Source organism: Natrix helvetica, assembly GCF_964273705.1.
Source record: "Natrix helvetica genome assembly, chromosome: 5".
Taxonomy (NCBI): Eukaryota; Metazoa; Chordata; class Lepidosauria; order Squamata; family Natricidae; genus Natrix; species Natrix helvetica.
The window spans coordinates 34,936,874-34,951,858 of NC_138551.1; the positions used below are offsets into that span (position 1 = coordinate 34,936,874).

Consider the following 14,985-nt stretch of genomic DNA (forward strand, 5'->3'; position numbering starts at 1 on the left):
GAGAATTAGAATCCTGAGGCACCTCCTATCCACACAAACACACACACTGTATCACTGCAATTCTTTTAGTGGAACATTTCACTGAATGTTCTTTCCAGTAGTAGGGAATATATATCAACAACACTGGAAGTGTTAGGTTCTGCTGTTTCCTGAGCTTGGTTATTCCCTTTGTGATGTCAAAATCCACTGTCATGGGCACTCATGGTATTATCTAGCCTGTTAATGAAAATATCTGCCAGAAAACAACCAAATGATGTGTTCTTTATTAAACTACATTGGACAGTCATCATCCTTAGGAGATAGAATGGAGTCTGAGTTCATCTCTAGTGTAAAATAAAAAGGCTTTTTTTCTGAATTTACTGAGAAGTGGGGAGGAGATAGTTGAAAATTCAGCTGGAAATCTGCCAAAAATTGTTTGTCAGAGGGCAATCTGACAAACAGAAGTTTGGTATCAATCATCAGTGAGACATAGCCAGGTTCTGTCAAAGGGCAGTCAGACTGGTGCTTTTGCTTTTCCCAGTAATTTAGACAAAACATAAATGCAATTTATTTTATATGACAAGTGTCTGCTCAGCATTTTGATGTCCCTCAGAAACATTGCAGCTAGTCAATAGATGGGGAGAGCAGATAACTACTTTTCTGAAGATATCATTTTTTTTTGCATTAGGATGCCTCTTACAATATTAAAAACAAGGCATAGAGTTTCATTTCAGAAATGAAAAGCTGAAGCTAAATTTGAGAAAAGTTGGCCTTTTGCCCTTACCTTTATGAATTCTGAAGCTCTATTTTGATTCTCTCCAAAGAAATATAATATACAACAATATTTTCCCTCCCAGCCTTTAGCTGACTCCAGTGTTTGCAAAAGATGTTCATCCAAATGCTAAAAGCACTCAAGGGAGCCAAGATTTTGAGCTCCTCATGACCCATTATAATACTGTGTGGAAAATTTATTTGAAATTATTCCTCACGAAAGCATAACAATCCCTTCCATAATACATTTTTAATTTATTTCCAATCTGACCAGCAAAACTGAAATGTGAATATGATTTGATTAAATAGGGCATGTGAACTGGGCTGGTTTTCTATTTTCTATTATGTGTCCCACCCCATCCAAAAATTAACTTTCCTTCAGTCAAAAATGATTCTTTAGAAGAAATGTGTTTGTAGTGAGAAAAACTCTATGAGAAAAAAATTACGGGATTGATAGTGAAATACAGAAAAAGGCGGACCGATGTTTTATAATAATACACCCTTCATTTAAAGAGGCATTCTTCACCTACTGTAACCATGGAATCAGTCTGTTTTAGACAGTCAAACAAAATATATTCTTTATATATTCTCCAAAACATAAGGTGAAAAAAAATCCATACAAACAGGGATAGTAATTTACAGGGTTACCTCTTCATAGCATAGCCTTAACATATGAGTCTAATGCTTTATACTGATCTTGGCACCGAGAGCAGACAGTTATAATTACAATTATGAAAGAAAAATATTAATGTATGAAAAAAATCTGAATATCCATCAGACTAGGAGACTGACATACAAATGATATGATATTGGAAATATCACAATTAAACTATAATAAACTCATAGTATCCATGACTATCACTAAGTTTTGTATCTAATGTTTTATGATGTGTTATAAAAATCTATCACTTGTTGTATGTACACTGAGAGCTTATGCACCAGAAACAAATTCCTTGTGTGTCTAATCACACTTGGCCAATAAATAATTCTTTTCTACAGTGCTATTCCTATCCTATCCTATCCAATCCTATCCTATCCCATTCTATTCTATTCTATTCTATTCTATTCTATTCTATTCCATTCCATTCCATTCCATTCCACTCTACTCCACTTCACTCCACTTTTTACCAAATCATCCTTCCTTAATCTCATGTCTGCTTTCTTCCTTGGGCTTCTAGAAAGGATTTTTTTTATTTTGACAACAACACATTCTACTCCTTACTATTGCCCCCTCCGAATTCCCCACTAATATAACAGCATAGTAAAATAAAAGAGAGTGTGGCAGGCCAAAGATCCAGCAAGGAATATGGCTGAAGGCCTGACACCATTCTTCATGGCAGCATTTTCTTGGATATTATTATTACATATAGGTATTTTCCAGGAAAAACACTAATAGCGGAACATTTTTAAAAACTCATGAAAGAGAATATCCTTATGAACAAGTTATTACCAAACTTAAAATATTATGTAAATAAGATTGCTTTATAGTGTATCTTTATGGCAAATGTTTTCTGTAATGTAGCCAAGCATATATTTACATGGTTGAAGTGACAATCACCATCCAAGTGATATATTTTAAGATTCACTTAAATGTATGTCTAAAACAATGCAGAGACAACATTTTAAAATAAAGTAATGTATTATCCTTTCTTGATTTTCCCTTTCTGGGTTCAGTTTGTCAATATATTATGCATCTGGTTGCCACAGCCACTGTATTTTTTACATAGAATCAAAGCATATTATATAGGCATAAATGAAAACCAGATAAATGTATAACCTTAATCTGAATTGTGCTATTGGGTGTTATGACACATTCCTGATATTTGTTCTACAGACACTTCTCCCTAGTGATTCTCATACATACTTAAAGCAAGTCTTTTTTGTGATAATTTCAAGAGAGTAGAAAATTAAAAGGTTATTAAATCTGTCTGTATATGGTGCAAGGTAGTGATGGCCAAGAGAGGATAAAATCTCTTTGATCTCTATAAAGTACAAATAAAGTCTTTGCTTTATGTGAAATTCTCTATATACTCATGCCTAAGGCCATATCTGGTAGGACAATCAAGCCCTATCAATATTTATCTTTCTCCTTTTTCTTGCAATGTTTTCCTTATCTCATCCTCAGCCAATGAGTTTGACCGGCTTAAGCTCCTAACTCTACCAATAATATAGTAGGGTTTTTCTTTGTAGTGGAAAGAAGTTAGGTCACTAGAACAGACTGAGAATATAAGTATCTTGTCCATATACTCAGAATTTATCAATTGAAACTGATTCCATTTTCAAATAATGATTAGGGCTCTATAACTGAGATTGCTGAGAATAAGTTATATGGTGCATCCCATTCCAGGTCTCAGAGCTTATAGAGAGACATATATAAGAATCAAATCAAATAAATTGAAAACCATATAAAGATAACACCAACAATACATTGTCTACAAATAGCGCATGCCATGGAAATTAGTCTTTAACCAAATATCAATTATTTCTCACTGTCTGAAACATTACTAGAATGGATACAGATTCACTATTTTAGAGCATGGGCAGGATATTGGACAAAGTTTGGTAGGTGTTAAGATGTAGCCTTAATGTAAGGCTACATTTCTCAGTCTGCTTCACTATTGGCTGTGTTGTCTGAGATTGCTGAAAGTTGTTATACTCTAGTATACCTCTTCTAGCTAATTCCCACTGACTCCTTCCTGTGTATCTAGTATTTGTCTATATTTGGCATTCATTGAAATTTCAAACAGAACTTTATTTAGAATTTGTTTTTTTGTTGTTGTTTCGTGTCTGTGTGTATATGTGTATGTGTAAAATAGTACTGCTAATAGAGAATTATTTGTACCTCAGGGTTGAACTTTGGGGTACTTGGTGCTCTCAGAATATTGCTGTTTGATTATACTATATATGCAGAGTACCATTTATAAGTGTCTTGTAATTTTTTTTTCTTTGCATCAAAGTAACAGCTAGGTATGGAAAAAATTCAGTTCTCAGCTAGTTGATAATCTAAACAAGAAACCTATATTTAAATCTCATAGTAGCAATGGGCTAAAAGTTTTATTATTGATAAAGTGACAGTCCCATTGTTTCACCTGCATAATAGTTTGTTTCTTTGAAGAAAGCATACTCATACCACCCCACATATAAATATACAGATACTTCTCTTTGTGTATGAATGGCTTCTTGGGTGCTAGGGGAAAGTCATCATTTAGCTTTTAAAATCAAAATCAAGCACCTGTATGGGAAACATTGAGTAGTACTGTGTATAATATAAAAATTCACCCAGGGTCATTGGAGAATTTCAGCTACTCAGATTAGGAAGGACAAAAAATAAATCAATTTCTTACATTCCAGATTAATTTAATAAAGTCCTTCTCCTAAGTAACAGGCTGCTTATTTTGGGGTATTTTTTTTGTGGTAGAAGTTGTCATTCTGCAAATGGACTTCAGACAAATGAGTTAATTTCTTATCTCCAAATAGGTATATCGATTTTTCTCCCCTGGGATCTGTTAGAATCTATTCCCCCTTCCTTTTTTTCTTTTTTTTTCACTTGTCTTTCATGCTCTCATTACAGGTATGCTTTGTGAATTTGGGTGCAGGCAAAGCTGATTACAACAGTGAATTCATGAAACAGGCAAGTATTCTTCTAGTACACATGGAGTAGGATTCATGTAGGAATAGATCCAACAGTATCCCCATGCAGCCTTGCAACTCATAGTGTGACTGCACTCAATCACTCTTCTGCACACAACTTATCTCACAGGATGTTTGTGGTGCAGAGAACAGTTAATAAACCTTCTTAGGTGTGTTGCTTTTAGCTTCTTCGATGAAAAATTGAACATGAATCCAATTAATTGTGAAATTCAATGCTCAAACACGATGACTGCTTGCTTCTCACATCTGGATTGTAGAAATTTCTGGATGGGTGAAATTGCATGAACTTTTTCCCTCAAAAAAGAGGCTGAAAAGCTGGGTGCATCTTATACACTGAATACAGCATTTTTTGCCTCCTGAAACCCCGCCTCCTTCACCAAAATGGCCATGCATAGCCTTTAGGAGCCTTGCAGAGTGCTCCTTGGGGCTGGGGAGGGCAGAAATGAGCGACAAACTGGATATTTTTTGCTCAATTCTGCCTTTCAGCCCCCAGGAGCACTCTATAAGCCTCCTAAAGGCTATGCATGCCCTTTTGGGGGCAAAAAACAGGCCTGTTTTTGTGGAAAACAGGCCATTTTTGGGAGGTCTGCAGAGTGCAAAAACTTTTTTTAATTTGCCTCTTCAAAATCTTGTGCGTCTTATATTCCACTGCGTCTTATATTCCGAAAAATATGGCATTATCTATGAAAAAATCATTCTCAATTCATTTTTGAGGATGTCAGCAATCACACTTATTGTTAAGGCTATCTTAACAAATATGATACTGTCTGCCTCAAGATCATGATTCTTGTGTTTCAGAGATTGGTCAATATCTCCCCAAATCTTCCAAAGTTTATTGCCTCAATGAATGTACAGCCACCAAAAGACAATGAAATTATTTTCCTGAGTGGATTAACTTCAGAAAATCTTCAGGCTAATTGTGAAGCGCCCCAGGTATGAACTTGTATGAATTAACCTTTAGAATGCATTCATGCCCTGATGTTTCAGAATTAATTGCAGAAACTTACTGAGATGTACACTAGCCAGTTAGTAGAAAGGATGCTCATGTGTCTGTGTACAAATGAACAAGATAAAGATGCAATAGTCCTGTACCCATGTACATGGGAGTATGTCTCATTTATCCCTAGGAAACATAGTACTGAACAGATATTTATTTATTTGTTTGTTTGTTTGTTTGTTTGTTTATGTATGTATACGTGTTACCAAATGTGTAGGGTGGGAAGTTAGCATATATGGAAGATCAATAGCCAGTGGCGTAGCGTGGGGGGTGCAGGGGGGGCCGGCCGCACCGGGCGCAACGTCTGGGGGGGCGCCCTGACTCGCCCCGCGCCACCCTTTGCCGGACTGTGGCCACCTCTTTCCACGCCCGGCTCGGCCCGCAAACTAAGCTCCCCGGCCCTGGCCCGCCCAGGCCCCTCCTGTGCACCGCCTACCTCCCAGCGGAGCCGGCAAGACCCGCCACGCTGCCCCCGCGGGAGCCGAAGGAGAGCGGCGCTGCGCTCCGTCTGCCCGCCGCTGCAACGCCACCGCGTCCTCCCGCTCCGCCTGGAGCGCCCCGGGGAGCCGGCGCCTTCCTGAAGCCCCCGGTGCGCCTCCCACCCCCGCGGCACCTGCTTCCCTTCAGTCGAGCCTTTTCCCGCTGCCCTTCGAGCTCCTTTTCGGGAGGAAGGCAGGAGGCCAGCATGGAGAGCCTCACTTGACTGATGCCGACCCAGGGGCAGCTGCAGTCGGGCCGCCCTTGGGTTAGGGGGCGCAAATTACTTGCCTTGCCCCGGGTGCTGACAACCTACGCTACGCCACTGTCAATAGCTGTTCAGTTTAATCAAATCACTGCCTTGGGATTTAAATTACATGTAATTCCCTTGAATGAAACACAGAAAATCAATTTGTATAGGCCTGCACTACAATATTGTGATCCTAATACTCAAAAATCCATTGGGAGGCACTGGATTACATGAAGCCACTATGCATATTTTTAAACTATAGTTAAACACAATGGGATTTGTACTAAATGATTGCTGCTGAAGCAGAAGACAGTATATATATGAATCTATCAGTGGTGGGTTTAAAAAATTTTTAGAATCTCTTCTGTAGGTGTGGCCTGCTTTGTGGGAGTGGTGTGCCGGCCATGTGACCAGGTGGGAGTGGCTTGCCGGCCATATGACTGGGTGGGAGTGGCTTGCCAGCCATGTGACGAGGTGGGAGTGGCTTGCCAGCCATGTGACTGGGTGGGTGTGGCCAACTTGTAAAATGTGTTGAAACTCACTTAACAACACTCTTGCTTAGCAACCAAAGTGTTGGCTCAGAAACTCTGGCATTGAAGTGTGCAAGTCTTAAAGCTGTCAAGTTAGTTGCACCCCTAACCCTTTAGAAAAAAACCCCAGGGGTGTTCAAACTTGACAGCTTTAAGACTTGTGGACTTTATCTCCCAGAATTCCTCCTCTCGCTCTTCATCTTGATAATGTGCGGACGGGCAGGGGTGGGGAGCTGGAACCGGTTCTAAACGACACTGTAGATTTGTGGAACCTCTTCTATAGAAGAGATTAGAACTTTCAGGAACCCACCCCTTCAATCTAAATACTTCAATAATTTTTATCTAGGCAATTTTTAATAAAAAGATTTTGATCGTATCAATTTTTTTAATTTTATGAATGGAAGGAGCGTACCTTCATGGAATGAGATTTGTTCTCACATAAAATATCTTTTCATGACCAGAAAAGATTCCATTGTGAGTGCAAGTTTCTTTTCATGAAATAAAACATTAAATTCAACCTAATTATAAGGACAAAAAAACGGGTATCACGACTCACCTGCAGAAAATAAATAGCCAATTTGTAGCCATGTTGTTAATGTCTCCAGACCATGCACTGTTTGCATTTCTTTAAGTGTTTAAACTAATCCACAATAAGCATTTTCAGAATATTTATAATCACAGGCGCTCTTCCCTTGGCATCCATGTATGTACTATCAAAATAGACAGATTTAATTGGATGAGAACTAAATGGGTCTGCTATTATTCTGGGACTGTATCAGGGCTAATTATACTTAGAATCATGCTCCTATTCTGAGCAGATGTATTTGAGCTGTTCTCTTTCAAATTACATAATATCTTTTGACCTTGAAACACAAAATGAATCTGGGAGTACAGTAAAGAACAGAATCTGACATCAAGTTTAACAAAGTCATGCAAACATATATAACCTGAGCATATTGGCTATTTATGTGATGCCTTTGTTCAGTCAAGCATATTCCTCAGTTTAGGATTATAGCTCTTCAAGCAGAATATACATCATTTTATAAATTTTATGAATGTGATATTTTTACCCAACAAATGCCTTGGGAATGTGAAAAAAACCGAATAAAATATGCCTTATTTTTATTTCATATTTGCCCAAGCTCTCTGTGTTGTTTCCTTCTTCCTCCTCCCTCCCCTAGTGTTCTTGGCTGGCAGATATATGTCTTCTTCAGTGTGCAAGAGGAAACCAAAGGAAGAACACAAGCTGCATCATCTTTGAAATAAACAAGTTTCTGATTGGCCTGGAACTCGTACAGGAAAAGCAGCTGCATATAGAGTCCTCCAGCTTGAAGCTAGAAGATGATACTAACTGCTCGGTATCTTCAATAGAAGAAGATTTTCTCACAGCATCAGAACACTTTGAAGATGAGGATGATGAATATAAACAGGGTAAAATCTAGAGGTTTGAGTGCAGATTCATAACCATCTGTGTTACGTAGGAGCAGATGATTGAATGTGCAATCAAGCTGATATCCATTTTTAGCGTAGATAGGCTTTCTTCAGGATTATCTATCCCTCTTACTCTTTTAGAGCCTTGAATGGTGCAACTATGAATGCTGTATTTGAGTGCTCTCCTTGCTCCTGATCACTCTCTTCTTGCTATCACCTTTCTCAAAATTAGAAGGAAGAGAGGCAAAATTAGAGTCTTCACATAAGTGCCCAGGGTATGGCAATTTGAATCTGGTAATTTGTGCCTTGAGTGAGACTTCTGGATTGATTTGTTCTATGATTCATTTCTCTGTTTTCTTGGCTATCCATCTCAAGATTCTTCTCTAACACTAAAGTTCTAAAGTGTCAATACTCTTTCTATCCTGTTTTTTTAAAGTCCAACTTTAGCTTCAGAGAACAATTCTGAACTTTCATAGGTATGGACATGTCATGGTATCTGACTGTCTTCAGATGGTCTTCACTGCTATCTATTAACTGCTAGTCTGAGCATATTGCCTGACTGCTGGCTTATTTTTATGTAACATGGAAGGAGATTTTTAATAACCTGCATGTCATTAAATATCATTCAAAATATCATCTATGAGAGAGATATTTGGTAGTTCTACAGCATGATTTTCTCACCTTTTCATCAGACTTGGAAATGCCACTACTGTGTTTCTTTTAAAACAGGACCCATCCCCAAAAGAAGGCTCAGCACTATTTTGTGCGCATGCATTAAAATTAAGCTCTACCCCCCAAAATTTGGCCTTTTTAAAGCACATGCATGGCCAGTCCACAAAAGAAGCAGCCCGTTGGCCAAGCAAGGTGTGTGGGGAAAAAATTAGGACACCTCTCAAAAAGAAGGCCTAGCCATTTTTGGGGGGGGGGGGTGGGGGGGGGGAGGCAAAAGAAAATAAGACCCTGTTGTATTTTAAAAGAAGCATAGAAGTCATACTGCTTTTGCAGGTTAATGTATTGTTTTACTTTTCCAGGTGAGGAAAATCTGCATCTTGCAGCTGACTTCAAAAAGCACAGTGAAGGAGATGGTGAAAACTTGCACTGCAAAAAGGCCCAAGGGCCCTTTTTCCTGAAAGGTAGCTGCATTAGCCATGATAGCACAGCTTCTACTAGTTCTTCAGAGTCATCTGAAGAAGAATATAATAGTGACGCCGAAGACAATGTTTTAGAAACTGTCGATGAAGCCATTAAGCAGCTTAATTGGAAAGTTGGAAAGTATAATACAACTGGGAAATGTAAGCCATTCTCCAGCACTGATGATCAGAAGGACTTTTGCAAAAGTAATAACAACAAATCAGAAAATGTATGTTTGACCATAACAACTAAAGAGGATATGATTTTATTGGATGATCTAGCTGCAGGACAAAAAAGTCATTTGGACACGTTAAACTGTAGAGTTGAAAGAACACCTCATCCTCTCATTCAAAATGATCAGGCTCCTACAGGTGAGTTTGCTACAAATTTGGCAGAGTCTGTCCTGCAAGATGCATTCATTAGATTGTCTCAGTCAACTTTTACCAAAGAAACTGCTCTCAGCATCTCTGTCAGCAACCCTTCAACAGCACATGCAACACAGAATGAAATGGCTTGCCGGTCATGGAATGCACTTCCAAAAATCGTTATTGTTCAGAGTCCAGATGGTTCTGATAAGTCTGAGTGGCCTGGATCTAACTTTCCAAGCTTACAACCTTGGTCTGAAGTTGAACATTCTTCTGGTGCAGATTTTTTCCAAGATAATAGTCCCAGTAAAAGTACTCAGAGTCCTTTGGAGATAGCTTTGGCTTGTGCAGCTACTGTCATTGGTACCATATCAAGTCCACATGCTGCAGAAAAGCTCAGAGAACAGGGATCCCCGAGTTCTGCAATGATTGTGGGTAATTGTGAAGTGGAGGAAAAAACTTCCCAAAATACCAACAGTAATTGTAACTCTGTAAGTTACTCATTTCTACATGACCTTTCAGACATGGCTCAGATGGCAAGTGTAGTTGCTGTTCATGGACTTGGTGAAAAAAAAGATATGTATCCTGTAACTTCAAGTGGACTCTTATCTGCAGCTGAGACATCAGCAGCTTTTACACTCCATTGTAGCATAGCCACAGGAAGCACAATGGAGAATCTGAACAATAGCATTGCACAAGTCTTGTTCAAAGAGGCATCTTTAGTATTAACGAGACCTCATGCATACAGAACTATGGGAGAATTTATGGAGACTGTAAATGGAAAAATAATTCAGGCTGCGACAAAGCCCTCTACCGCCCTCCTGGATGAAGTCATTGTTGATGAACTTGCTCAGAATTTATCCAATATTATTCTCAGGCATTCTGTGGAGGAAGTTAGAAAGAAACAACGCTCAGAAAAGAACATAGATGCAGGTTTAGAAAGCACACAAGATGTTTTTACTGCAACTGCAAATCAGCTTCTCTTTAATGTATTTTACTTCACTTGCAAGAAAATGAATGACATTACACAACTTAATGAATTCTCAAATTCCTTCATCCCAGATAGGTTTAGCAACCAGGTAATGGACTGCCAACCAAAAGAGACAAAAAATGATGCATTGCATCAGTCCTCAAGCTGCTCCAATAATAAGCTCACCAGTAATTTCCATGACAAGGATGGTCTCTTAATGACAAATGTGGTGAACACTGTCAAAGAGGAAATTGTGCCAAATGCCTTGGAATCTCTATCTACAGTCAATGCTCAGAGTTCACCCTCCAGAAAAACATCTTCCAAGAAAAGATATTTGAAAAGAATTACAAAAGAATGCTGCAGGCCCATAAATCTGAATAGCAATCACATGAAGACAGAACTCTCTCCATTTAGTGGCAGAGAAAACCAGACCTTAGGCAGTGAAGGCACACACGGCCTTCAAGAATTTCTAACTTCCAGTGTCTCCATAATAACAGAAAATCATGAAGAACCCATATATGATGCTGCATGGCACAATGACAGACAGCTTAGTGTACCTTTCTTGGGTAATCAAGGTATTCTGCCTACCCGACCTCTGGTATATTTGATGCATCCAGCAGATAAATACTGCATAACAGATTTTGCAGAAGAATTGGCAGAAACAGTGGTTTCCATGGCAACAGAAATTGCTGCCATTTGCCTTGATAATTCAAATGGCAAGCAGCCTTGGTTCTGTGCGTGGCAAAGAGGAAGTGATTATTTGATGCCCCAGGCTCTGCCATGTCGACCTATGAAAAGGAAAAAGGAAACCCAAACCAGCGGATCCACTGTGAGAAAACATCGGCCACCTAGACTCAGTGAGATCAAAAGAAAAACCGATGAGCATCCTGAATTAAAAGAATGGCTTATGAATAGGGTAGTGGATGACTCAGTTAACCTTGATGACACCCTTGATTTGAGCAATAACTTTGCAAATGAAGCAGCTGCCAAAATTATGAATTTAGCTGAATTTTCTGTGGCTGATAATGCATGGCAGAATCCAAGCCATCCTCAAAATAGGCTCCATTGTGACCGATGGAATAGAGTCAATGCATCCAGTTGTGAAAGCATTCCTGAGGAGGACCTGGATTCTAAAAGGTCTGTAAATACTTTGGCTCTCATAAATACTTTAGGACAGCCAATAAGCAGGACTAGTTCGGTCTCCAAGCAGTCTAGTTGTGAAAGCATTACAGATGAGTTTTCAAGGTTTATGGTCAACCAGATGGAAACTGAAGGCCGAGAGTTTGATTTATTACTGGACTACTATGCTGGGAAAAATGCCAATAATATTATAACATCTGCACTGCAACAAGTCACCAAAAAGAATGGCCACCTCAATGTAAAGCCAAGTTGCCCATCCAAACAGTCAAGCACCGAAAGCATAACTGAAGAGTTTTATAAGTACATGTTAAAGGAAATTGAAAAAGAACATAAAGAAAAAGTATATTCTGCTAAGAATGCAAAGGAATGGAGCAGCAGCTTATTACTTCCCTCTCAACGATCATCTTTTTGTTTCAGACAATCTTCAGTCCCTGACAACAGATCTTCAGCATCTAGGCTAACAGTAAATATGCCCATTAAGGCAAATTCATTAGATGGCTTTTCTCGTAGTGGCCACCGGGATTCCTTAAATGTCTATCCAGTCAACACAGCATCTTCTTCAGGACTCTGTAAATCAGATTCTTACCTTTACCAAAGATGTAGGACTGATCAGGTAACTGACATGCTCATTCATGAGACCTGGGCAAACTCCATTAAAGCTCTGATGTGCAAGAACAAAATAATTCCAGATAGCGGGGAGGTTGCACAGCCTGAACAGCATCCACCACATGTTCAGCAATATGCACACAGACTTGCTGCAAATATTGTTGAAAGTGGGAAAACTTTAATTGCCGTCCACCAAGATTCCATAAAGAAAGATCATGTCACAGAAAGCAGCCATATCCCATCAGGGATGCAAAACTACTCTAAACCATTTGGAGACAGAAGATATTTAGATGAGAAAGAACAGCAGGCCTCATTCCCTGGATTGTTTTCTATAAAAAACATAAGCTCTTCTTCTTGCCTCAGGGAAGTGCCTTTAATCCAGATCGAAACAGATCAAAGACAAGACCTTATTAATGCCTCTGAGCCTTTAAATGGAATTAATATCACCTCTGGCCAAGCAAGAGAAGATCTACTCAAAGGGAAACCCATAGATGCTGATTCAGGACAACAGCTAATTTCCTCAAAAAGCCATGGGTAAGTTTCATTCCCCAAAAGAAGAATGTAAGGCTCTAAGGCAGAGAAACTGGTAGTGCACTAGCAGGAAAGCAAGAGGTAAAGAAACAGCATTGCCATTTTTTTCAACCTTGATTAAGCCTAGAGTGTGTTTGGGCCATGCTCCAAGATAGCAGGTAGAATAGTGAGTGAGTGGCAATGGTGGTTTGCCAATTTTTTTACTACCGTTTCGGGCATGCTTGTGTGTGCACGCAATACTCCTATGCATGCTGAGAAGCATCTGGGCAGGTGGGCGGAGCCTCCTGTCGCCACTACTACTGGTTCGCCCGATCCAAGCCAAATCGGGAGCAACCCATCTCTGTTGATTGGGTTAAAAAAAAACAAGCAATTGAAAATGGAGTATATTTACAGTACATAATTCAATATTTAAATAGATTTGAAATAACTACTCATGATTTGCTCTTTCATACACTCACAACTCTTACCTACAGATACACACACATCATCCTCATACATTCCTTCTTAGCCATAACAAAGGAATTTTTAAAAAGGGCAAAGCAACTCACTGTCAATTGTATAATTATCACAATGGCAACAGAGAATATTGCATGCAGATATGTTGGGGAATTGTAGGCAGCCTAGTTCATCATCGACCAAACCAGCAATCATGAGTTTGGAAAGAGAAAGCATGATTTTAAAAATCTAAAAAATTAACCCTAGGATGAAGTATGAAGAACAAGAAAAGGGATATATGAAGGGACAGAAGAAAGAGCATAATTAATAACTTGAATAGCTTAGAAATCAGGCAAAGAGAAGGAAGCCAGTTCAAAATAAAGGATGAAAATAGAGGAGAAAAGCCAAGAAACAGGATGAAGAATTTAAAAATGAAACACTTTGGTTTCTTGGTGGCTACCTGATTATTAGCTAGCTGAGGAATGTCAAACTCACAGCCCACGGACCGGATAAGTCACACACTGGTCATGCCTGGTTTAACGAAGGGGGGGGGTTGTCATGATATTTCACGTGACGATGCCATGATGCTGTGAGTTTGACAACCCTGAGCTAGCTTGTCAACTGTTGAGCATGGATACCAGAGCACATGCTGCTGCACTCTCAAATCTCAGTACAGGTAGTCCTCATTCGTTTAGTGATAGTTTGAACTTACAATGACACTGAAAAAAAATAGTTATGACTGTTACAACCATTGCACTGTGGCCATGTGATCAAAATTTGGGCACTTGGCAACTGGCATGTATTTCTGACAGTTGCACTGTCCTGGAGTCATATGATTATCATTACCATTTACAACCTGAAGGTTACCATTTGTAACCTTCTCAGCCAGCTTCCAACAAGCCAGGTCAATGGGGCAAGCCAAATTCACTTAAGGTCCGCATGAATCACATAACTGCAGTGATTTGCTTAAGACTGGCAGAATAGATGGTGCAATAGGGTGCATCTCACTTAACCTCGCCTAGCAATGGAAATTTTGGGTTCAATTGTGATCGTAAGTCAAGGACTACTTATTAATAATAGAGCATTTTTACTTTTTTCAATCTAATACTGGTGCCACAAAGATGAAAGGCACAGTGATTTGTCTCGTTGGTATTCTTTTTCTCCTTTCCCCTCCTGTTCCAGACACAGCAGCAAGTGCACAATGTCACTCCTCGTGTCTTTCCTGGCTGTGTCATTTTCCTATGTCTTTTCCCTCTTGTTTCACTGCTGCCAGTGCCTGTCTTCTTGCATAAAGAGCAAAAGGAAAATCTTGAGGAATCGGGTAGAAAGGAGGGCGTTGGTGGGGGGAAAGTATTGGTGAGTTAGAAGGTCAGAGAAATCAAAAGCAGATTATAGAGCACTGCTTTTTCTAGCAGCAATTCTGCTGCAGAAACATCATCTTTGCTACATGGGATTTATGTGGAATCTGTTTGAATAGCAGAGGTATGCAGATGCAATTTAGGATCTACTTATAGATTGGAGCATTTGTTGTACATTATAAAGGATTTCTGATTCATAGCCATTTAGCAATGGCAGCAACAAAATGATTTTTCCCATTTAAATTAGATTGCAGTATAGAACTTTTTGAAAACCATGTGATGAGAAAAGTACTTTGAGGATGACTTCATTTTACTTTTATGTGGGATTTTTTTTTTAAATACTGCATATTGAAGCTTCCCAAA

At 39.1% G+C, this 14,985-nt stretch overlaps 1 protein-coding gene across 1 annotated transcript in view; it reads left to right on the forward strand.

Annotated features, from left to right (window-relative positions):
• SPHKAP (SPHK1 interactor, AKAP domain containing) overlaps positions 1 to 14,985 on the forward strand; it is a 68,035-nt gene that overhangs the window by 43,214 nt on the left and 9,836 nt on the right. Inside the window, exons 4-7 of the mRNA XM_081955898.1 lie at positions 4,322 to 4,381; positions 5,200 to 5,334; positions 7,837 to 8,086; positions 9,118 to 12,832. Coding sequence (XP_081812024.1) covers positions 4,322 to 4,381; positions 5,200 to 5,334; positions 7,837 to 8,086; positions 9,118 to 12,832 — 4,160 coding nt within the window. The remainder of the gene's footprint in view (positions 1 to 4,321; positions 4,382 to 5,199; positions 5,335 to 7,836; positions 8,087 to 9,117; positions 12,833 to 14,985) is intronic.